The following is a 23,499-nucleotide window of genomic DNA, read 5'->3' on the forward strand; positions in this document are numbered from 1 at the left end:
CTTTGCAACATGCAAGAGAGTTTGGTCCTCTTAAGTCAGAATCTCACATTTTTCAGATTTTATTTTATTTGTAAAAAGCTTATGACATCACTATTTGATCAGGAGTTTCAAGTGCTGCAATGCAAGAGAAGCACTGTTCTGAAAATTCAGACTGAGGAAGTATGGACCTATTGAAAGCTTGTCATTTATCCTGTCATTAAATATCTATGATCATGTTCTTTAAAAACTACTTAGATTACCTCACCTTGATATGTTGCATTATTTATACTCATGTGTTAGTTCCTTCCATTTACAGTCAGGGCACATTCTACCAGGCATTAAATATGGGTGTGATCCTCACTGATGATAGTAGAAGCTGTATATGTATTTCTGAGCATACACATACTTCTGCAGACAGAACTCAACTGCCAGTGTGCAAAGTTAGGAAGACAACTTCTGCTTTGAGTGGATAAATGTAACATATTTGTTAACATTGCCAAGAACATGGCTTTGTAAGGACTTACTTAATATTATATTTTCCCTTTTTCCTCTATAAAAGAACTGTTATGTAATAGTTCATAGTGAAATATGTACTGTCATGATAAATGCAGAACAACTAGACTTCTGGATGATAAGATAGGAAACACATGGTATAAGTCAGTGGTCTTGGTCACTGAGTTCCTGACAGCATTGCTGGCAAGCTCACCAATAGTATTTATGTGATTGCTCAGAAATCTTTGTGGAAGATCAAGATCCACAGACACTGGCAGCAAGCAAAATCAATTTACAGCCGTGGAATGAGTTATTTTCCACGGTGTAAATGAAGCTAGGAAAACAGTAGCCTGTCTGTCTCAGCGAGTATGTGCTGGAATACATTTGCTTTGTGCTTGTCATTTAACACACTTGCTTATGAGAAAACAATTATTTCAGTACAACATAAAATATGCTTCTATACAGCTCCAAAACTTTAAATCACAAAACTTACAGTCCCATTAAGTTGTTAACATATTTTCCTGGCATTCTTCCTAGTCTGTGTTTTCACATTTCGGTCTTTTCCTGGTTTGTTTTTTTTTTTCTTTCATAGGCACTTATGTTTCTGGTGTCTTTTTGTTCTTTTTAGTCTAGTGATCTGTGCTGTTTCTTGAACTTCTCACAGCTTTGGGAAGGCTCAGGAGTGCACAGGTTTGCAGTATCACAATTATAGCTCTGAAAACTGTATTATTCTTTATAATTTCAAATGTCTTTTACAGGTTTATATATGAGGCTTTAACTAATTTTACAGAGTACAATTTTATTATCCACACTCTGTAAAGAGGATTTTTAGAGCTGCTTATAGAATTTGACTGTGTTTTTCTGTGCTTCTGTACACAATATTGACACTCCTCTTGTTCAATTCACATTCTCAAGTGATGTCTGTATATGGAAATTTCAAGGACAGATGCTAGATCCAGGGCACTAGATCAATTATTTAGATATCAGTGAATGAATGAATGAATGAATGCAGTTCTGCGCCTCTCAGTTCCCAGTGTTTTCCTCTCTGAACTGCTTTGCAGCAGGGCTCACTACCTGTAATGGAAGTAGGAAAAGGACTGTTGATATTTGTTGGTGTATGTGTTTAGGTATTTTTTTTCTGTAGTTATTTTTTATTACTTTTGAGGGCTGTATTCAATTTGTGCCATTATGGACCAATTATCACCTATTTCAAATCCTTTTGTAGTCTACAAATAAGTATATGTGTGCTAATTTGGATAACTCTTTGTCAAGCATTTGCTGTATATAATAAAACTGTACTGTATACTCTATAAAGTGATACTGTCCATGAAAAGTCATGGTCAGCATTACCTCACTCAAGTTTAACATCATTTATTTTAATTCTTTCCAGTAAGAGTCAAGGCACATTCTGACAGGCATCCCAACCATTCAGTGTTTTCTTTTACTTAAGTAACTAACTCCAAATAAAAATCAAAAAGACTAATGTAATGTTTGTGTTACCTAAGAAGAAGATAAAGTAATGTAATTTTTGTTTGTTTGTTTCTGGAATGTTCTGAATTCAAACCCAAAAAAATATATAAACTTCTTCTGTGCTACCCAGCTTGGACCATTTGAAACAAAATCTTGTGAACAAGCTGAAGTTTAGGGCTGTTTTTTTTCATTCTGGAGGACATCTGGTTTTCTTTCAAGTTACTTGGTGAACAAGTAGTTGCCAGTACAGAACAGTGTAGTGATGAGTATTAAAATCATAGAATCAACCAGGTTAGAAGAGACCTCTAAGATCAGCCAGTCCAACCTATCACTCAGCCTTGTCCAGTCAACCAGACCATGGCACTAAGTGCCTCATCCAGTCTTCAACACCTCCAGGGACGGTGACTCCACCACCTCCCTGGGCAGCCCATTCCAGTGCCAATCACTCTCTCTGTGAAGAACTTCCTCCTAACATCCAGCCTAGATCTCCCCCTGGCACAACTTGAGACTGTGTCCCCTTCTGTTGCTGCTTGCCTGGCAGAAAAAAACAACCCCCACCTGGCTACAGCCTCCCTTCAGATAGTTGTAGACAGCAACCCCTGAGCCTCCTCTTCTCTAGGCTAAGCAACCCCAGCTCCCTCAGCCTTTCCTCACAGGGCTGTGTTCCAGGCCTTTCACCAGCTTTGTCACTCTTTTCTGGGCACGTTCTAGTACCTCAGCAGCTCTCTTGAATTGAGAAGCCCAGCACTGGACACAGTACTCAAGGTTTGGCCTGACCAGTGCTGAGTATAGGGGAAGAATAATCTCTCTTATCCTACTGGCTGCACTATTCCTGATCCAGGCCAGGATGCCATTAGCTCTCTTGGCCACCTGGGCACACTTCTGGCTCATCTTCAGCCTACTATCTATCAGTACCCCCAGGTCCCTTTCTTCCTGTCTGCTCTCCAGCCACTCTGTCTCCACCCTGTAGCACTGCTTGGGGTTGTTGTGGCCCAAGTGTAGAACCCTGCACTTGGCCTTGTTCAATCTCATCCCATTGGCCTCTGCCCACCCCATCCAGCCTGTCAAGGTCCTTCTGCAGGGCTCTCCTACCCTCCAGCAGATCCATGCCTGCACCTAGTTTGGTGTCATCTGCAAACTTACTGATACTGGACTCAATCCCCTCATCCAGATCATCAATAAAGGTATTGAACAGGACTGTGCCCAGCACTGATTCTTGGGGGACACCACTAATGACAGCTGCCAACTGCATGTGGCACCATTCACCACCACTCTCTGGGCCTGGCCTTCCACCCAATTCTTGACCCGTATCAGAGTGAATCTGGCCAAGCCATGAGCTGCCAGCTTTTTCAGGAGCTTGCTGTGGCAGACAGTGTCAAAGGCTTTGCTGAAGTCCAGGTAGACTACATCCACAGCCTTCCCCACGTTGACCAGGCAGCTAACCTGATCATAAAAGGAGATCAAGTTGGTCAAGCAGGACCTGCCCTTCCTAAACCCATGCTGGCTGGGCCTGATCCCTTGGCCATCCTGTAGGTGCTTTGTGATGGCACTGAAGATGATCTGTTCCATCACCTTTCCTGGCACTGAGGTCAGGCTGACAGGTCTGTAATTCCCTGGTTCCTCCTTCCAGCCCTTCTTGTGGATGGACATCACATTGGACAGCTTCCAGTCTTTGGGGACCTCTCCAGTGAGCCAGGACTGTTGATAAATGATGGAGAGTGGCTTGGCCAGCTGTCAAATATGTAAAATTCTGGCAAAATTAAAAAATCTTCGGCTGAATGTTCATTTTTTTAACAATCTGCACTGTAAAATAGTAACTTCTCAGTAGTGAATGGGAAGAAATAAGTCTTAATATGAATTGCAAATGTACTCAATAAAAATTACTTACTCTTAGCTAATCAGTTTTCTGGTTGACTTGATTGTGGCTGTGCAAAGCTCAATCACTGTATAGGATCATTCTCTTGATTAACTACACTTAAACCACAGAGGTGCAGAAGATTGTTAGTACAAAAGCTTATGATGAGTATAACAATAACAGCTCTTAATTCAGCAATAAGTAAAGCACTCAATATGTAGATAGATATAGAAGAAAAAAAGAACAGAATTATTAACAGAAAAATCTTCTCTCATCTTCTTGAAGTTAGACACAGACTTGAATTGGTGAAAAAGGTCATGACATTAAATAAAGTTAGACACAATGAAAAAGAAATGTAAAATTGAATTATTACTTTTTTGTGTATTTCCCCTCCCTCTTCTAATTTTGTGCTTCAGCATTTTTAAAAGCACTTATACTACATTTCATTATCATACATCGTTATCAGTTGATTGCCTCTATATTAACATGCATTAATGGTTGCTATAACAATTAACAGTGTGTGAGCCTATCTGCATATAGGACAAAAAGTTACATAACTGTAGTTCCAAACTTTTTTTAATACTCAAATACTCTATTTCATTATTTCTGTTGGACATATTGTTGCAGAGAAAATGATTTCTGTTTTTATGTCCTTTCAAAGACAAATAGTTGAACCTACGGTGTTTCATCTCTGATGTTAATGTGAACATTCTTTGATATAAGAATTCTTCTTTTCAACATTCACTTCAACATGAGTTTGGTCCATTCTTTGGTCCAAAGTAAATGTTGGAAAGAGGAGGATGTCTGCTAAGTGTTGGAAATAAATATGGGAAGTAGTTCCCCCAAGTAGTCTTTGTGTTGACCCCATCACTGTCCTACTCACTGAATATCACTAAAGCTGATCTGATACAGTGATTTGTGTCCCCGGTAATGCATTATCTTTCTCTTAACCCTTTCAGCATATAGGTAATCCTTGTCCCACAATACTTCTCCTAAAAGGGTCACCAATAGTACCAGATTTCATTAAGCAGTGGTTAAGAACCAGCAACAGAACAAGGGGACACAGTCTCAAGTTGTGCCAGGGAAAGTCTAGGCTGGATATTAGGAGGAAGTTGTTGCCAGAGAGAGTGATTGGCATTGGAATGGGCTGCCCAGGGAGGTGTTGGAGGCACCATGCCTGGAGGTGTTCAAGAAAAGCCTGGCTGAGGCACTTAGTGCCATGGTCTAGTTGATTGGATAGGGCTGGGTGCTAGGTTGGACTGGCTGATCTTGGAGGTCTCTTCCAACCTGGTTGATTCTATGATTCTATGGTTTACCCACCATAAGGTGAAAGATGAATAATACAGTGTCTAAATGTTTAAAGACAGCACAAGATGACCAATAGTATTTCTCAGAATGAATGTACTGTTTCTTTTCTGCCTGCAAAGGTAGAATGAAAATCACATATGTTCTAAAAAGTAGAATTGTCCTACTATAGAAGTAAGATACTTTACACTGTAGCAAATCTTTCTGAAATAGTAGGCAGTATTTTTGCACTTCTTGACAACTTTTACCAAGCATAAAAGCCACTCAATATCTTTAACATTTGTTGCAAGAGAACCAACAGTATGTTTTTTGTACATTCAGGATCTAATTTTATTTTATTTTTTAAAATAAGATATTGGTAAGAACATGCTCTTGTAGTTTCTGTTGTTATCCTGTTAAGTAATTAGCATGGAAAATTAAGGCAGCTAAAAGCCACACAGTTGCATCTACCTGTTGCTTGCTTTTCCTGAGATTTCAGTATCATTACTAGCTTCTACATTACTGCAGCTTCATTGAATCCTTTCTCTATTTGCAGTTTGTGATAGTTTGGGTGTTCCCTGCCTCCCCACACTTCAGAAATCACCCAGACTAGACTCAGCTGGCTCTGGAAATATGAATGAAGCTTATTATTTACAGCTAGCACAATATACAAGCAGATATTTACAGTATATACAGTTATAGACAGAAATATACAAGGTAAAAGGTAATACAGAAACACAACAGCCCTCCCAGAAACCTGAGCCCCAGGAGGGACTCTGAACCACTCCTTCACCTTCCCCCTACCCCTCTCAAACTTACCCCAGACCCAAAGAAGAATAGAGGTTTGGCCAGGGGGTTAGGAAGCAAAGTGGGTTAGTCCAAAATGGAGGGTGAGAGATGCAGCTCAGCCAGCAGCAGAAGTGAGAGTGGTGCTGAATGTCTTATCTATGTTTTGACTTAATGTTTTTATACATCTCAGCAAGCCTATGAGAGAAGCAGACATGACCATTGTTTTCCTTTTAAAGCCTGTAATCCAGTTCTTCTCACCAAAACATTCTAGCCTGCTTCAAACTAGCACACAGTTCCGTTATTTCAGATAATGTAAATACACTCTTTACACCGTGGTCATAGCAGAATTTTATCACTAAAATGAAGCATGCTTTCTGAAGTTGCATTGGTTTTTCATACTCTACACAGGACGTGAAAAATCGACGGAACCCTCGCCTTGTGCCTTATGCCCTTTTGGATGATCGGACAAAGAAATCCAACAAAGACAGTCTGCGGGAAGCAGTTCGCACCCTGCTAGGCTATGGTTACAACCTAGAAGCTCCTGACCAAGATCATGGTAATTAGTTTTATTCCTTTATTCTCAAAAAACCCCAAGCAACACAAACCCCAAAAAACTCAAAGAAATTAAAAAAAAATGCACTCCAATGCTGAATTTGTTGGTCCAACAAAACACTTTTCACATCTTTGGAGCCAGTGAGGTTAAATCAGACTTCTCTAAGTCTGGTCTGGTCCACAAGTAGAACCTTTCAGTCCTTCGAAAGTGAATCACCTATGAGAAGGACATGCCTTCTTTTCTTTACTGAGATTGTTTTGATACAAGGCATACACCTACTTAGCCTAAGTGCCACCTCCAATCTAGATGAGCCTTTGACCTTGTTGCCATCTGATTCTCCCTGCAGAACAGCAGATCTACTCTGCAGGGGCACCTGGGGAGGTGAGCTCTGAGAAATGTGTGCTCCTGCCTTTTCTTGGCATTCTTTCAATGAACTGCTGGAAAAAAAATTACTGGGTTTGGTTGGTTTTTTTGTTCACTTATGCTACAGGGATTCTCGAGCTGGTTCTGCCCATGAAATTACTAATAAAATGTAAAGAGCACAATTGCAATTCTTGCATCTAAAAGATGTCATTGATCTTGCAAAGTTCCCAGAGGAAAGGACCAGCAGAACAGTGTCCCATGAACTAGTCCTTGTTAAACAGAGACTGGAATTGCACTCAGCAAGAGATTCATGTGCTTGTTTGGGGGATTTCAGTTTTACAGTTTATGAACATCTCAAGTTTTTTGAAATGCACAGAAAGTATAATTTTGTCATCTGCAATCCACACTTATTAAAGGATTTAGAGCCCTCTAGTGGTGTTCTGCAGCTCCATGCATTAATTTTATTTTAAAGGCATATTTACAAAGCTCTGTGATGTAACTTTTAATGATTTATTATTACAACTTACTGGTTTTCCAGGGCAGCGTTATTTTGTGGGTTGTTTAGAATCTAGAAAACATTAGGCTACTTAGAATAGAAAAAGACAAAAGATTCTTAGTTCCCATGCTTTGTGGTGGTTCAGCACTTGTATAGATGAGGTACTGAGGGTCTGTCCAGAGAAGGGTGACAAAGCTGGTGAGAGGCCTGGAACACAAACCCTATGAGGAGAGGCTGAGAGAGCTGAGGTTGTTTAGCCTGGAGAAGAGGAGGCTTAGGGGGGACCTCATTGCTGTCTACAGCTACCTGAAGGGAGGCTGTAGCCAGGTAGGGGTTGGTCTCTTCTGCCAGGCAACCAGCAATAGAACAAGGGGATACAGTCTCAAGTTGTGCCGGGGGAAGTCTAGGCTGGATGTTAGGAGGAAGTTGTTGGCAGAGAGAGTGATTTGCATTGGAATGGGCTGCGCAGGGAGGTGATGGAGTCACCCTCCCAGAAATCAGAATGCCCAGGAGGCTCCCATCCCAACCTCCTTCCCTCTCCCTCTTTCCCTTCCTTCAGAAATAACCAAATCAATCCCTGTATATCTCACGTGATAAATCTGGAGAGATCCGAGGAGAAATGTTAAAAAGATGATGAGGTTAGAGGAAAAAGGGTTAGGTTGATTAAGGAGTTAAGGCAAGTACAACCACACAGACCACCAAGAGAAGTAACAGAACTGAGGGCCGAGAAGTGTGTGAGAGGTGTCTAACCTATATTTGACTGCTTGCATTTCTCAGTAGAAGAACAAAGGATATAGGGTACCTGTGTTTTTTTCTTCTCACAGCTAAAGATTTAATTTTTTTCTCAGTAAAATATTCTAATTAGCCTCAAACCATCACACTCTCTTTTCATTCCATCCTACCAGGTAAATGAAATTCCCCCCTGAGCTTTCTCAGGGCTGAACAGTGTCAGCTTTCTCTGCCTCTACTGATAAGATGCTCCATCCTCTTATCTTTATGGCCATGTGCTGTACCAGTTCCAGTTAATCAGTGTCTTGCACTGGAGAGACCAGAACTGGACTTAGCACTTTATATGTGGCCTTACTACTACCAAGAAGAGGGGAAGCATCACCTTCTTAGACCTACTGGCAAGGCTGTTTCTGATGCAGTCCAGGATACTTCTGTCATTATTTGATGCGAGGCTACGTTGTTGGCTTATGTTTCACTTGTCTCAAGAATCCTCGGTGTGATGGTTTGGGCTCTTACCCGCCCCCCCCACTTTTGAATTTGCCCCAGCTAACTCAGACAGACCCTGGAAATATAGATGGAGCAATTTATTTACAGCTAGCAGAATTTACAAGCAGCTATTTACAATATATACAGTTATATACAATTATATACAGAAATATACAAAAGGATAAACAATACAAAAGCACAACTCCCCTCCCAGAAACCTGAGTCCCCAGGAGGGGCTCTCAAACCACCCCAACACCTCCCCCCCGGCCCTCTCAACCTTACCCCAGTTTTCAGGAAGAAGAGAGGTGCGGCCAAGAGGTTAGGGAGCAAGGTTAGTAGGAGCAAGGTTAATGAGATGTGACTAGGTCTGAAGGCAAAGGCAGAAGAAAAAGACAAAATGGAGAAAATTTACTACTTCTTCCCAGAGTTCTCAGCGTAACTGTGAGAGAAGGAGACACCATGTTTTTCATTCCACTGCCTGTTATCAAGTTCTTTTACCAAAACATTCCAGTTTGCTTCTAACTAGCACACTCGGGTTATCTCTGCTGAGCTGATTTCCAGATGCTCAGCCCCAGCCTATTTTTTTTGGCTGGGGTTATTCTTTCCCAGGTGCAGGACTACACCTTTGTTGAACTTCATGAGATTCCTGTCAGCCCAATTCTCCACTCTGTTGAGGTCTCTCCAAATGGCAGTGCAACCATCTGGTACATTGTCTGCTCTTTCCAATTTTGTGTCATGTGCACATTGGCTGTGCCATTATCTGTGTCAAAAATGAAACCGTTAAACAGCATTGGCTCCAATACCCCTGTAGACTCAAGTACCCCTGGGATAATCTGCTACACCACTCATATCGGTGTGCATGTGTATCCATGTGAACTGGATCTTGAGCCATCCCCGGTATCTTTCCACGCATTCCAGCTGCTCTCTCACATAAAGGGAAACTCTTCCTCATAACCTTCTCAGTCTGTCCTTTCTAAAAAGGGAGTATCCATCCACTTCGATGCTTCAGTCATGTGAGTTATGTTTGTGTGATGCCAGTGAGGAGCATTTCTCTGAAACTGCACTCAGATTTGTCAGTTCTCCTTCTTTTCCCCCCTATGCTGAACAAATTAGTGTAGAGTCATTTTAATTTCAGCAGGGTATTCAAGTGTACTGATTCCCAAGAAAGTACAGGAAGCTTTCTCTATAATACTGTTGTGTAGCCACTTTCTTCTTTTCATACCTATTCTCAAAGGGGTTCTTTTGCATTTGGTTTTCACTGCTTTCACTTTGTCAGTTGTTGAATACAGTACTTTCTGTGGTGTTTGAGTTTTTTCCTCTATATTTTTTTTTCTTCTTCTGTTCAACTTCACAGCAGTGAGACTGGATGTGTGCTGTGGGATAATGGAAAAATTCCGGATCTTCCGCACAGAAAAGACTTATGCAGTGAAATCTGGGAAGTGGTATTTTGAGTTCGAGGCAGTTACTGCAGGAGACATGAGAGTTGGATGGACCAGGCCAGGTTGTTTGCCAGATCAGGAGCTTGGCTCAGATGAAGAAGCTTTTGTTTTTGATGGCTTTAAGGTTTGTGTATCTTTATCTGTAGTAATAGGAATGATTGCAAAATTTAACTTTGTGTTTTACTCCATGCATTGTTGCCTCAGTTCCTTTGTCTTCTTTAGTTTGTGTTTTATGAATTGATTATTTTTTTCTCTTTTTGAGGGCTGTGGTGGAATATGGATGATCAATGTCACCTAAAAAAATTAATTACTGGGGTGTGGTATTTCTGTAATTTTTTTCCCACAGCTTCACTGTATTTGTACAGTAAATGTACAGCATTGAAAATGTAAATCACTCAAATTTGAGATACTGGCAGAGCTGTAATAATTAGTTTAAATGCTTCACTCTGCTGTCCTCTCTATGAGGAGTGCCATTAGGGATTAAATATGATTAGGATTATTAGCAATAAATGTTGGAACCAAATTTTCATACAAGTGTTTTTATAGAAATGCTAGAGTTACAAAGAATAAACTTTTGGCATGACAATCTTTATTGTTTAGAGTAGATGAAGTATCATAGAACCATTTTTTTTTGCCTCAAGTTTAACTCTGTGTACAGAGACAATGACAGACCCAAATCTAGTAGTAAAAATATATAGGGAAACAAGCTATTTTGTGTGTTACTAACTTGCATCAAAATAGATTGAATAACTCATTAAAACATTTTGTTTCATTATGAAGGCAAATGCAACTGCTATCCAAACCATAACTGCTATTAAAGCTATTGATGACTCGTGTCATTTTTTTTCTTGTATCTGGCATTGGAATTAATTTCCTTTATTAGAATATATAACAGAATTCCCAGCTTTTCCTGTCAGATCAAGGTCTCAAGATGTACTTCGTACATGTTGTTGGAATTTATTTTTTTTCCAAGTATTGTGCTACATGAAGAAGTGCTTTAAAAAGAGAAATGCAAAGTTGATTTTGTACGGTATCTGATTGGTTTACTTAAACTAGGCAAGCCATGTCTTTACTAGAATAGCTGTGTAGCAGTTTGCCTTCTCAAACTTAAGTTTGGCCCTTTAGTTCTTAATCCACAAATCTATTTTGATGCTTTCTGTCCTTTGTTGGAGAGAGTGCTGACTTTCAGGATGCACATAAAGGCTCATTGGTTTTGTAGAATTTTCAGGATGGGTACAGAAGATAAAAATCTACTCATGATGGAACATATGAATAAAGAACCTACTTGTTAACATGGCTTTGTTTTAAGTGTGTTACAATAGTTCTTAACAAATGTTAATTTATTTGAATTTCAACCCAAGACACTACCCAAAGCCTTTGAAGTCTTCAACTGGTCAGTCAGTCATATATCATTAGTCATGCCCCCAGCTACTCTAGAATCTGTCAGAAGTTCAGAGTGCTTGTTCCATCCACAGACAATTCTATTTCTTCCAAAACCTGGTAAGACAGGAAGCTTAATTTCTGTTGCACACAACATTTTTTAGAACTATAATTAAGGAAACAATAAAGTTTGTTTGGAAAGAATGTATTTATAGGCTATGAAATTAAATACATTGCTTAAAGTTTGTGAAGCAGCTATTTAACTTTGTAATCGATAGCATATTGTCTTCGTTGCAAGTCTGTCATAGTTCTCAGCAAATTAAGTCATGCTCTTGCTTGTTACAAAAATGTTGAAATAGTAATTTTGTCTGTCAGCTTGCTTAGGAGCATTTCTCAGTACTGATATGAGGGGTGCTTCCAGACAGTTAATTGTTGGATTTCCATTTTCAGAGTCATCTTCAAGTACTCACAGGCATTGTTTTGGAATGATGTGTGTGAAAGTGTTAATTTTACTGCCATCTTAATTCTGTGGGCTAATTATTAGTTTTACCACTAAGGGAGAAAGGAACACATACATTATTGCCATTACTATTTGAAATCATTTTAAATCCTTTCCAGGCACAGCGGTGGCATCAAGGTAATGAGCATTTTGGCCGCTCTTGGTTGGCAGGAGATGTTGTTGGATGCATGGTTGACATGAATGAGCATACTATGATGTTCACCTTAAATGGAGAAATCCTGCTTGATGACTCAGGTTCAGAACTTGCATTCAAGGACTTCGAGGTTGGTGAAGGTAAGTACTGTAATATATTGTTCTGTTCACTTGCTCTTGTTTCCCATTTTTTTTGCTGGCTTTACTTCATTGTAATATGTTTCTTGGTTTCTGCCCCCAACTCCCATTAACCACACACCCCACCTCTCATTCCCACTTCAGGAACTACCCCTTGTCCTTTTGTCTATTTGATTACTATCAAGCCTTTCCAAAGTAAGTGTGCTAAGTATGAGAGAGGCAAAACCTTTCTTTTTCTGTGGAAAAAAAAAAAAGAATAGAAAGCCCCATGGAAAAGGACTTGGTGCTGGTGGATGAGAAGCTGGACATGAGCAGGCAGTTTCTGCTTGCAGCCCAGAAGGCCAATCACATCCTGAGCTGCATCAAAAGATGTGTTGCCAGCAGATCCAGAGAGGTGATTCTGCCACTTTGCTCTGCTCTGGTGAAACCTCACTGGGAGTACCCAAATGATTGTTAATCGGGTTATGGAAGAAAGCAGTTCTCTAATGTTATCTTCATGCACAACTCATGTGTTCTTTCATCTTGTTTTAAGGATTTCTACCTGTGTGCAGCCTGGGCCCATCTCAGGTGGGAAGAATGAACTTTGGAAAAGATGTCAGCACGCTAAAATATTTCACTATCTGTGGCTTACAGGAAGGGTATGAACCCTTTGCTGTTAATACAAACAGAGACATCACAATTTGGCTGAGTAAAAGGCTCCCCCAGTTTCTGCCAGTGCCACAAAATCATGAACATATTGAGGTTTGTGATACTATTTAAATGTTTCCAGACACTTTCTTCCATGAATATGTTTGAATTATATTTCTGCTTTTGTACTTTTAGACAAAAAATTTAGTGTGATATTTTGACTCGATTATGGATGAACCTTGAACCCCTTATGAATTTCTTACACTCAGCAGAGTTGCAAATAATGTAGTTATTTGGTTGATTGTACTGTGAAATCTGTCATATGTGTAAACTTGAGATTCTCGGAGACACTTTCCACAAGATGTCCTCATTAAGAGCTCTGTGTGCAGTGAGAGTTATATTTGTAAACAGCTTCCAGAAATTGGGCACTTCTGCATAACAGATAGCATCTTCTGCTGCACACACTTTATGATTTTTCCATAGCTAATTGGTTTTTCTTTCCATAAATATTTGTTAGCCAGTTTTGCCAACAGTGATGTTCTAATCAATTGTGCATCATGATGGGACTGAATTCACTCACTGTAAATCTACTCTGTCATTCTTCTGAAATGGATGACATAAGAACTTTTCCAGCTAATGTCTATGACATTAAGAAATAATTTGTGTTCTTGCATACAATTTATATTAATTGGTTTGTGTTGTTTTGGATTTGTGTTGCCAAGAGTTATGATGAAATAGGTCATTCCTTTGTGAGTGGAGTTTTTCCCTTTAACAGTGGAAAAATAAAGCCTGCCACTCCTTATAGCATTTATCTACCCTTAAAATGACAACACATGTTTACAGTACATTTGACGGTTCACAGCATACTGTTGCAGCTTTTGCAAGTCATTGATGCTTACTCTGGAAGTATAAGCTGAGTATTTACAAGTAGGAAAAATCATCAGCTTAACAACAACTACTTTTTTACATTTGCTAGGTGATGAGAATTGATGGCACCATAGACAGCTGCCCCTGCTTGAAGGTGACACAGAAGTCTTTTGGTTCTCAGAACAGTAAAACAGACGTCATGTTTTTTCGATTAAGCATGCCCATTGAATGTGCTGAAGTATTCTCCAGATCAGCTGCTGGAGGCTTACCAGGCTCTGGTCTTTTTGGCCCAAAGAATGACTTGGAAGATTGTGATGCTGATTCTGATTTTGAGGTTCTAATGAAAACTGCTCATGGTCATCTAGTTCCTGACCGGACAGAAAAAGAAAAAGATGTCACAAAACCAGAATTAAACAACCATAAAGATTACATTCAAGAAAAGCCTTCACGCCTTAAACAAAGGTTAGTAGCACATTGGACTTGCTTTTTTTTTTTGCTTTATTTTTGCTTTTCTTCTTTTTCTTCTTCCCCTGCCCCCTGCTTTCTTTTTTTTTACCCTGTTTTTCGATTAGTACTGAAAAATTCCAGTGTATGCTCTCCATTTTTATATAATACTAGTAGGTGAGACTGTTAACCTTCGTGTGATTAAATGACATCATATGCAATGTGTAGAATAAGATTAAGCAGAAAGCTGAAAACGTTTAAACCCTTAAATACAGGAAGGTCATTTAGAGTTGCACATTCTTCCAAAACATCATAGGAACCTAGGTGTCTAACAAGTTGATAATTTTTTGAAGTAACAGGACTTTAGTTTGCAAGTAACTTTGGAATTTATAGTTTAAGATTGTAATCCATTTAAGTGCTTTTAAAAAACGAGCTGATCCCTTTCTCTTCTCTGACTATTTTTGAAGCTACATCGAAGTAATAAACCAATTTGTGTTATGTATTAATAATGAATTAAATACTGTGTATTTAGGGCTAGCATACTAAATATTATCTATTTGGAGATAATGTATAAGTGTAAAATTACTTTCTGTACATATTGAGCTTTTCTTGTAGATTTTGATTTTACTTACTTTATTATAGGTTTATGCTCAGGAGAACAAAGCCAGATTATAGCACGAGTCACTCTGCACGGCTTACTGAGGATGTGCTAGCAGATGATAGGGATGACTATGATTATTTGATGCAAACTTCCACGGTATTGTAAAAGGATTGGTATTCTACCTGTCTGCTTTTCTGCTTCTGTTTTTTTTTCCCCCTCTCTCTCTCTTTTTTTTTTCTTTTTTTTGATTTTTTTTTTTCTTGTAAGAGTTTGAGTAAAAGTGTAATTTTAGGCAAAATTTTTAATGCAGAAGCCTGTAGTAGTCCTGTACTATTGAAATTGAGATGGCTGTATTCCTTTTGTTTTGACTTGTCAGACTGAAACAGGTACACATGGAGAGCAATAAGTCAGTTGAATCAATTTGTGAAACTACTACCAATAACTCTGATAAGTTAATAAGCAGGACCATTTAAAAACATCTGAGCTACTTTTACTCAGGTTTTTTTTGTCTTTCTCTCACAATATAAGCGCCATAAGTACTCACTCTTCAGTGTTCAAAGAAATACTTTTCCTTTGAATGAAATCTCTTTCTAAAAAATATTAGATCTTAGAAACTGAGTTGCCTACCATATAAAATTCGTAGCTATAATACAAAAATAGCCTAAAATAATGTCATGCAGAAACCTACAATGCAAATGTATAAGCTGCAACTTTAATCTTTCCCACTTTTTGTTTTAACATAAATATTTTGTTGGCTGTGTATTGATTTGTGTTTGTGTTTTCTTGTTTTGCTTGTGAATTGCACTTGAAAGAGCCTAATGCTACTTTTGAAGAGATGGCATGTTTCCAGATTTTAAGGCAACAAATGCATTATGAATCAAACTGGGAAACAAATACTAACATTTACTGGCGTTATGTTTTTTTATTGACAGTACTATTATTCAGTGAGAATATTTCCTGGTCAAGAGCCTGCTAATGTCTGGGTGGGCTGGATTACATCTGATTTTCACCAGTATGACACAAGCTTCGACTTGGACCGAGTGCGTACTGTCACAGTTACACTGGGAGATGAAAAAGGGAAGGTTCATGAGAGGTTGGTTATAGTTTTCACTAAGAGATACGTGTTTAATACCCATAAAAGCAGCTAATAATTTATAAACTATAAATCCACCCCATTTAATTTAGATTAAGGTAGTAAAAAAAAAATAGGAAAATATATCAACTTTATTTGTTCTCTCCTCTTGATTGTGAAGAACGAGTGGATTAACGATTTAAAGAAGTAGTCACTGAAAAATAAAATAGTGCAGCTTTTCTGTGCAGTTAAAACCCATGATCATGTAAGCACTGACTTTTGAACTGGCACAAAGAAGAGTAAAATACATTTTAGAATTAAATACCATGGCAAATTTTTGGAACTTTTTGGTTTGGGGCATGCCAAAATTAGTATGACAGCTCCCCTCAGCATTTCAGCTTGTGATCCGTGCAGGATCTTTGTGTTTGCTTTACATTAAGTGATTTAAGCCATTAACTTGCTATGTCAGTTTTGTCTCTTGCAATTTTACAAAAGATTTGAGCTTGTTTATATTTGTTACCTTCAGTTTTCATTTTATCGATTATGAACTCTAGTTTTCAATGAATTTTGACATTGGTTATAGTGTCCAATTTTCAGCCACAGAGCCTTGTTGGTTGCAGCCATGCAAAGTTATTCTTAGTCCATATTTGTTACCTTCAGTTTTCATTTTATCAATTATGAACTCTAGTTTTTAATGAATTTTGGCATTGGTTATGGTGAGATCTGCTATTTTCAGCCACAGAGCCCTGTTGGTTGCAGCCATACAAAGTTGTTCTTAGTCCACAACCTGAAGTTTACACACCATCCGTAAATAAATTTGTCTTTTGACATTCAGTATAAAACGCAGCAACTGCTATATGGTGTGCGCAGGAGAGAGCATGAGCCCTGGACAAGGACGTAACAATAATGGTCTGGAGATTGGTTGCTTGATTGATGCTGCCAGTGGCCTGCTGACCTTCACAGCTAATGGCAAGGAGCTAGGCACGTACTATCAGGTGAGGAGTTTTTGATGGTGTCTTCCAGTAGGAAGGAGAAAAAGAGGATCCTCAGGCTGCATCTTGTTATAAACTTCTGTAAATAATTGGAAGAAAAAATAATTGTTGCTGTTACCACAGTGATTTTCCCCTTCTGTTTGAATTTTCTGGGGTTTTATTCAAAGACATCCACTTACTGACTGACAATAGAGATATTAAGGGGAGAAGTTTAGTATACAATGGCCTTTTAATGTCTTCAGTGTTTCTAAATTTGTGCATCTTTCATTTAGGTTGAACCTAGTACAAAGTTATTTCCTGCTGTATTTGCTCAGGCTACAAGTCCCAATGTTTTCCAGTTTGAATTGGGAAGAATAAAGGTAAATAATACTCATTTTTGTGCAGGTTTGGGACAAATCTGTCATATAAAATTGGTTTTGTTTCATTTTTTCACCTGCAATATATATTTGGCACATTTTTATGATTCCAAGTGTTTGCACTGTTGCCATTTTTATTTTTAACTCAATTTTTAAAGCTTCATGTTCTTAAAATACAGGTACTGTAGATTGTGTAAGATTGGAACTGATAAGGATTGGCAGAGGATATTGCAAAGCTCTGTTGAGATTTCTGAAACTCATTCTTTATGATGAAATCAAATCACTGGTGCCAGTAAGGCAAATCTCTTAGTCTGCAAAGAGAGCGTGGATAACTTTTGTATCTGTAAGATTAGACTAAAGTTATAATATGTTTTTACTGTGCATTAAGGTTGTACAGTCAAGAAAACTGAGCTGAAAATTGCTTCCTTGCTTTGGATACATGGTTAAGAAATCAGAAGAGATAAAAGAAGAGTGGAGTTCAGATCTTTGGTCCAAGAAAGTGGCCACGAATTCCATTCAAGTCTCTATTTACAATTTACCTATTTAAAAAATAGTAATTTCTGGACAACACTTTTTTGCTGATAGTTTGCTGGCAGTTCCCAGCTGGTTTTACAAACTACTGAAAACATTCAAGTCTTGTTGCACTGTAATTGACCATGCTGCATGTTGAATATGTTTCTTGGAAAATATAATATATTCATTGTTTTTGGTGAAGTTGATGAAACTGTTGCTTCTGTTGGAAATTTACAGAATGTTATGCCATTGTCTGCTGGCTTGTTCAAAAGTGAGCACAAAAACCCAGTCTCTCAATGCCCTCCACGTCTCCACGTCCAATTTCTGACTCACGTGCTGTGGAGCAGAGTGCCAAACCACTTCTTGAAGGTCGATGTTTCTCGGATCAGTGAACGTCAAGGCTGGATGATACAGTGCCTGAATCCTTTGCAGTTCATGGCCCTTCATATTCCTGAAGAAAACAGGTTGATGTTTGTGTGTTGATGTGTGTCAGAGTTAGGTTGGGATTGTGAAGCTAAATGTGCAACAACATTTCTGTAAGAAAGGCCCAATGACCTCTCTGTGTTTATAACACATATAAATTAAGTGTGTTTTGATTTAGCTAATACTAAAAGTTTATCTTAAATGTTTTTAAATCTGCCTCCTTTTGCTATGTTTCTATCCTGGTTTGAGCTTCCAGCTCAGGACAGAAAGTAGAATTTACCTTAAAGGAGTAAATAACACTTGCACAGAATTGGAAGTAATATTTACAAAAATGGACGAAATACCAAAGGTATTAAGGAAAAAGGAATGATACATATGCAAAACCAGAATTGGCCATGGACAGTAGCTCCCACTAAGCAGCAAAAATAGCTTCCTGCCAGCAAGGCCTCCCTCCCATGCAGCAAGCAAAAGCAGAATCAGGAGCTGATAGCCAAGAGCAAGCTGACCAGAAGGCCTGCCTCTTAAATAGAGAATAAGCAGGAAAAAGATGGGAATAACACATTGCATTATACATGGGGTGGACTTTTTACCCCCTCAAGAGAAATCCCACTCTATGGTACAACAGTTAACCCTTAACCTACAACCTCTCTTTCTCTCCAAACTCTTTAGTAGTGTCTATTTCTTTTCTATGAAAATTTAAGAAACTCTTAATAACTTCTTATTCTGTAAGACAGGGAAAGATCAGGTTTGCAGAGGTTTGTTTTAAATCTGTCACAAATTTAATTGTTCCTTTACTTTGATTTTCCTGATTTAAGTTTAAACAATTGAAGAAATTAAACTTGGTGATTTCCTTGTCTCAGCATTTTGCCAATGCCAAAGCTAAAAGTAAAATCAGTATGAAAAATTCAATAAGAATTCTAAACAAACAAGCTTATCCCTGGGCTGCCCAGGGAGGTGATGGAGTCACCATCCCTGGAGGTGTTCAAGAGAACACTGGATGAGGCACTTAGTGCCATGGTCTAGTTGACTGGCTAGGGCTGGGTGCTAGGTTGGACTGGCTGATCCTGGAGGTCTCTTCCAACCTGGTTGATTCTATGATTCCCTGGACCATCTGCACATGAACTGATTAGTCTGTTGCCACTTTGATACTTCACCCCTAAAAAGAATAAATTATAATAAATATCTCAACCTATTCTAGTTTTAAAACATTATTTTCAGCTACCCAAATTGTTGTTTGTCATATGAAGCATTCAGTGTTCAGTGAATAATTTTGATCTTTCCCCACCAAAAGTAACTGAAGTTGTAATTTAGGAGCAACTTGAATAAATATCTGAATGAACTTTGTTGTTAGGCCTTGATTCTCAGGCCAACAGTGTTTCTCACTGAAAGCTGAAGCGTGGAAAGTTGCTAGAACTGATGAGGCACTTGGTGCTATGATCTAGTTGACTGGCTGAGTGATAGGTTGGACTGGATGATCTTGGAGCTCTCTTCCAACCTGGTTGATTCTATGATTGATTGATATTGTACCAATGTTATTCTTAGGGAGAATCTTTAATTCATTACTGAAGTAAATTTTGGCACTGATGCAATTTACTGTACTGCCTTTTTTTTTTTGTCTCTACAGAACAATCGATATTTTAGAGCTGACAGAACAAGAAGAATTGCTGAAATTTCACTACCATACCCTTCGATTATACTCAGCTGTTTGTGCTTTAGGGAATAACCGAGTGGCCCATGCTATGTGTAGCCATGTGGATGAATCTCAGCTCCTGTATGCGATTGAGAATAAATATATGCCAGGATTATTACGTGCAGGATATTACGAGTTGCTCATTGACATCCATCTCAATACCTATGCAACTGCCAGGTTAATGATGAATAATGAATTTATAGTTCCAATGACAGATGAGACCAAGAGTATCACTTTATTTCCTGATGAAAACAAAAAACATGGCCTCCCAGGGATTGGACTTAGCACTTCATTAAGGCCAAGAATGCAGTTCTCATCTCCGAGTTTCGTAAGCATTAGCAGTGAATGCTTTCAGTTCAGTCCTGAATTCCCTTTGGAAATCTTGAAGTCCAAAACTATAGAGATGCTGACTGAAGCTGTTCAGGAAGGCAGCCTCCATGTCAGAGATCCAGTTGGAGGCTCTACAGAATTTCTATTTGTCCCTCTGATCAAGCTCTTTTATACTCTCCTAATTATGGGAATTTTCCACAATGAGGATCTGAAACACATCTTGCAGTTGATCGAGCCCCGGGTTTTCAAAGAAGCAATGAGCCAGGAGGAAGAAACTGACTTTTCAGAGAAGGAAATCAGTTCAGATGAGCTCAAATCAGAAGAAGAAGAAACCAGAGGAGACCAAGTGCCAAAGGAAGGACTCCTTCAGATGAAACTTCCAGAACCTGTTAAATTACAGGTAACAATACTGCTGTAATAGTGGTTGTTCTCATTTCTTCACAGATTTTTTTTCTTCCAAGGAGTACAACATTTTCATGTTAGTTAAGTAATGAAGTGATTTTCTTACAGGAAACAAGATGATTTATTACCTTCTTTTTGATACAGACTTGCTCACCATAGATCAAACAACTGTCGTTTCATGGGAAACAACAAGCTTTATTACCTTCTTTTGGATATAAACTTGTTCACCATAGATCCAACAGCTGTTGTTTCATGAAGTAAAATTACTTTTCCATGACATTAGCATGGAATTCTTTATTTTTATGGATTCAAACTGAAAAGAAATTCCCTAGAAATAAGGATGAAATCCATTCTCTTATACCTTCAATAAAAGACTTACATTTTTTATGTCTATGTAGATCTCTTGCTGCTGTCAGATATAGCAAATAACAGCATTAAAGATTTCAGCCACTTTATTTGCTAGCAAGTGTTGCTGTATGGAATTCATCCTTATTTGTGTAATGCACAGAAGATATTTCTTGGCTTGCCAACTCATATTTCTCTTATGATACTGTGTTCTCAGATGTGTCATCTCCTGCAGTACCTGTGTGATTGCCAAGTACGACACCGAATAGAAGCCATTGTAGCATTTTCGGATGATTTCGTGGCCAAGCTTCAAGAGAATCAACGCTTTCGGTACAATGAGGTGATGCAGGCCTTGAACATGTCTGCTGCCCTGACAGCTAGAAAAACAAAAGAATTTAGATCCCCACCTCAGGAGCAGGTATAGCTTGCAATGGAGAATTTGTTATTTGTTATGCTCTGTGTGTGGCAGGGTTCTGTTTGATTTCAAAGGTTTTCTTTTTGAAGATTGGTTTAATTTGCCTTTTCTTTGTATTCTTGAAGATTAACATGCTGCTGAACTTCAAAGATGATAAAAATGATTGTCCTTGCCCTGAAGAAATTCGGGATCAACTCCTAGATTTCCATGAAGACTTAATGGCACACTGTGGTAAATCTTTTTACTGAGTATTTTTCTTTTAAAATTGTATTAACTTCAGAAGAAATCATTCTGAGTAATTATGTGTAACACCAACTAAGTGGTCTGCAGATTACATTATATCAGTTATAAATACTATCAAATAAAGATACTTAGCTTCCAGTCAAGATGAAAGAAATTTTCTTAGCTTCATGTTTGGTGAAACTAGAAAGGAATGGAGTATGTTTTTTATCCTGAGTGAAAGGGAACTTCTTCACCCATGCAGCTCTGCAGGCATTTCTTTAGGTTTAATGTACTGTGCAACACTGTAGCTCATCTGCTGTTCAAGAGGTTCCTCTGTCCTGTGACCTCTCTTTTGCACTCCTTTGCTAGGTTGGTATAGGTCATCTCTACTGCATTGAGTTGATTATGGCTGTGTTTATCACAAAGTAATCTGGTGTTGGTGGCTAGTTCTTCACAGACAGGAATGATTATGAGTCTATTTCAGTTATCCATTGAAATAGACTCATAATCAAAAGGGCCACTTAAATTTCTGTGAGTTTGATTTCTTTAGTTAAATTAAAAAAATATTAAATTCTGTGTGTCATTAAAATTTGAAATGTAGTAGCAATTAAAATGCAGAATACAAGTAGGAAAAAGAAGTGCAACAATGTGTACTTTAAATGTCAGGCACATATCCATGAATACTGTGAAATTGAGATGTGGTTAGCTTATTTTGAATGAAATGCGTGCATACTTATATTTTATGTTGTGGCCTTTGTTTTCCTGTTTGAATGGTACTTGTCTCTTCACTTTACTTCAGTGCACCATTAAAAACCAAAATGGTAGAATACACACTTAGCAGACAGCATGAACAGAGAAATGGCTGGACTTTCATGCCACATCCCATTAGCTAGAGGAAGCTACTGCAAGGATGATCAATAATGATTTTTTGAATACTCTGTTCAAGAAAGGAGGTTTGAACAAGAGGATCTCCTTACTTTTCCTTCTGAATTGCCTCCTTATTGATCCCAGTTTAACTGGATGTGATGGTTTGGGTGTTCCCTGCGCCCTCCCCCCCCCCACTTTAGAAATCACCCAGACTAGACTCATCTGGCTCTGGAAATATGAATGAAGCTTATATTTACAGCTGGTACAATATACAAGCAGATATTTACAGTATATACAGTTTTATACAGAAACATATAAGGTAAAAAGGTAATACAGAAATACAACAGCCCTCCCAGAAACCTGAGTCCCCAGGAGGGGATCTCAACCACTCCTTCACCTTCACCTTCCCCTTACGCCTCTCAACCTTACCCCAGTCCCAAGGAAGAATGGAGGTTCAGCCATGAGGTTAGGAATCAAAGTGGATTAGTCAAAGAAATGGCAGAGAGGGATGAGGTTAGAGATGCAGCTCAGCCAGTTCCCCAGCAGAAGTGAGAGTGGGTATCTATATTTTTATTTCTTGTTCTTAGACATCTCAGCAAGCCTATGAGGGAAGTAGACACCACCATTGTTTTCCTTTCACAGCCTATAATCTCCTTTTTCTCACCAAAACATTCTATCTTGCTTCAAACTAGCACATTGGAAATATAATCTTTAATTATTTAATTCACTACCTTAAAATATTCAGATAAATAATGCTGTCATTATCTGACTTCATATTACATGAATTTGCTTTCTTGGTGGGGCACAAATTGAGTCCCTGAAGGTGTTCAAGAAAAGACTGGCTGAGGCACTTAGTACCATGGTCTAGCTGACTGGCTAGGGGTGGGTGCTAGGTTGGACTGGATGATCTTGGAGGTCTCTTCCAACCTGGTTGATTCTACGATTCTAGTAGTAATGAAAGTAGCATCCTTCGCAATAAAGTGATAAATATACTAGACAATGCATTTATTGTAACTTTAGTTCTTTCACTTCTGTTATAATGTTTTACCTAATATCTCATAGTGTTTACTAGTATCAGTTAAATCATATTGTGTCACTAGGGGCTATACTCTTCTAAGCTACCTATGTCCAAAACACAGGCATGGTAACATGCATACCTGGGAGAGAGCTGACAGCAGAAGTATATTTACTGTATATTTTATGTAGAATAGCACACAGTTCATAAAAT

The 23,499-nt window shown here is 38.5% G+C and overlaps 1 protein-coding gene across 1 annotated transcript in view; it reads left to right on the top strand.

Moving 5' to 3' along the window:
* Window positions 1–23,499, top strand: part of RYR2 (ryanodine receptor 2) — a 311,345-nt gene that overhangs the window by 171,773 nt on the left and 116,073 nt on the right. Inside the window, exons 26-38 of the mRNA XM_064158603.1 lie at window positions 6,278–6,425; window positions 9,851–10,059; window positions 11,934–12,108; window positions 12,638–12,846; window positions 13,709–14,061; window positions 14,686–14,800; window positions 15,577–15,737; window positions 16,552–16,711; window positions 16,981–17,067; window positions 17,815–18,041; window positions 19,625–20,420; window positions 20,985–21,185; window positions 21,308–21,413. Of these exons, the coding sequence (XP_064014673.1) occupies window positions 6,278–6,425; window positions 9,851–10,059; window positions 11,934–12,108; window positions 12,638–12,846; window positions 13,709–14,061; window positions 14,686–14,800; window positions 15,577–15,737; window positions 16,552–16,711; window positions 16,981–17,067; window positions 17,815–18,041; window positions 19,625–20,420; window positions 20,985–21,185; window positions 21,308–21,413 (2,947 nt within the window). The remainder of the gene's footprint in view (window positions 1–6,277; window positions 6,426–9,850; window positions 10,060–11,933; window positions 12,109–12,637; window positions 12,847–13,708; window positions 14,062–14,685; window positions 14,801–15,576; window positions 15,738–16,551; window positions 16,712–16,980; window positions 17,068–17,814; window positions 18,042–19,624; window positions 20,421–20,984; window positions 21,186–21,307; window positions 21,414–23,499) is intronic.

The sequence above is a fragment of the Pogoniulus pusillus genome, chromosome 18, assembly GCF_015220805.1.
Source record: "Pogoniulus pusillus isolate bPogPus1 chromosome 18, bPogPus1.pri, whole genome shotgun sequence".
In the NCBI taxonomy this organism is placed as follows: domain Eukaryota; kingdom Metazoa; phylum Chordata; class Aves; order Piciformes; family Lybiidae; genus Pogoniulus; species Pogoniulus pusillus.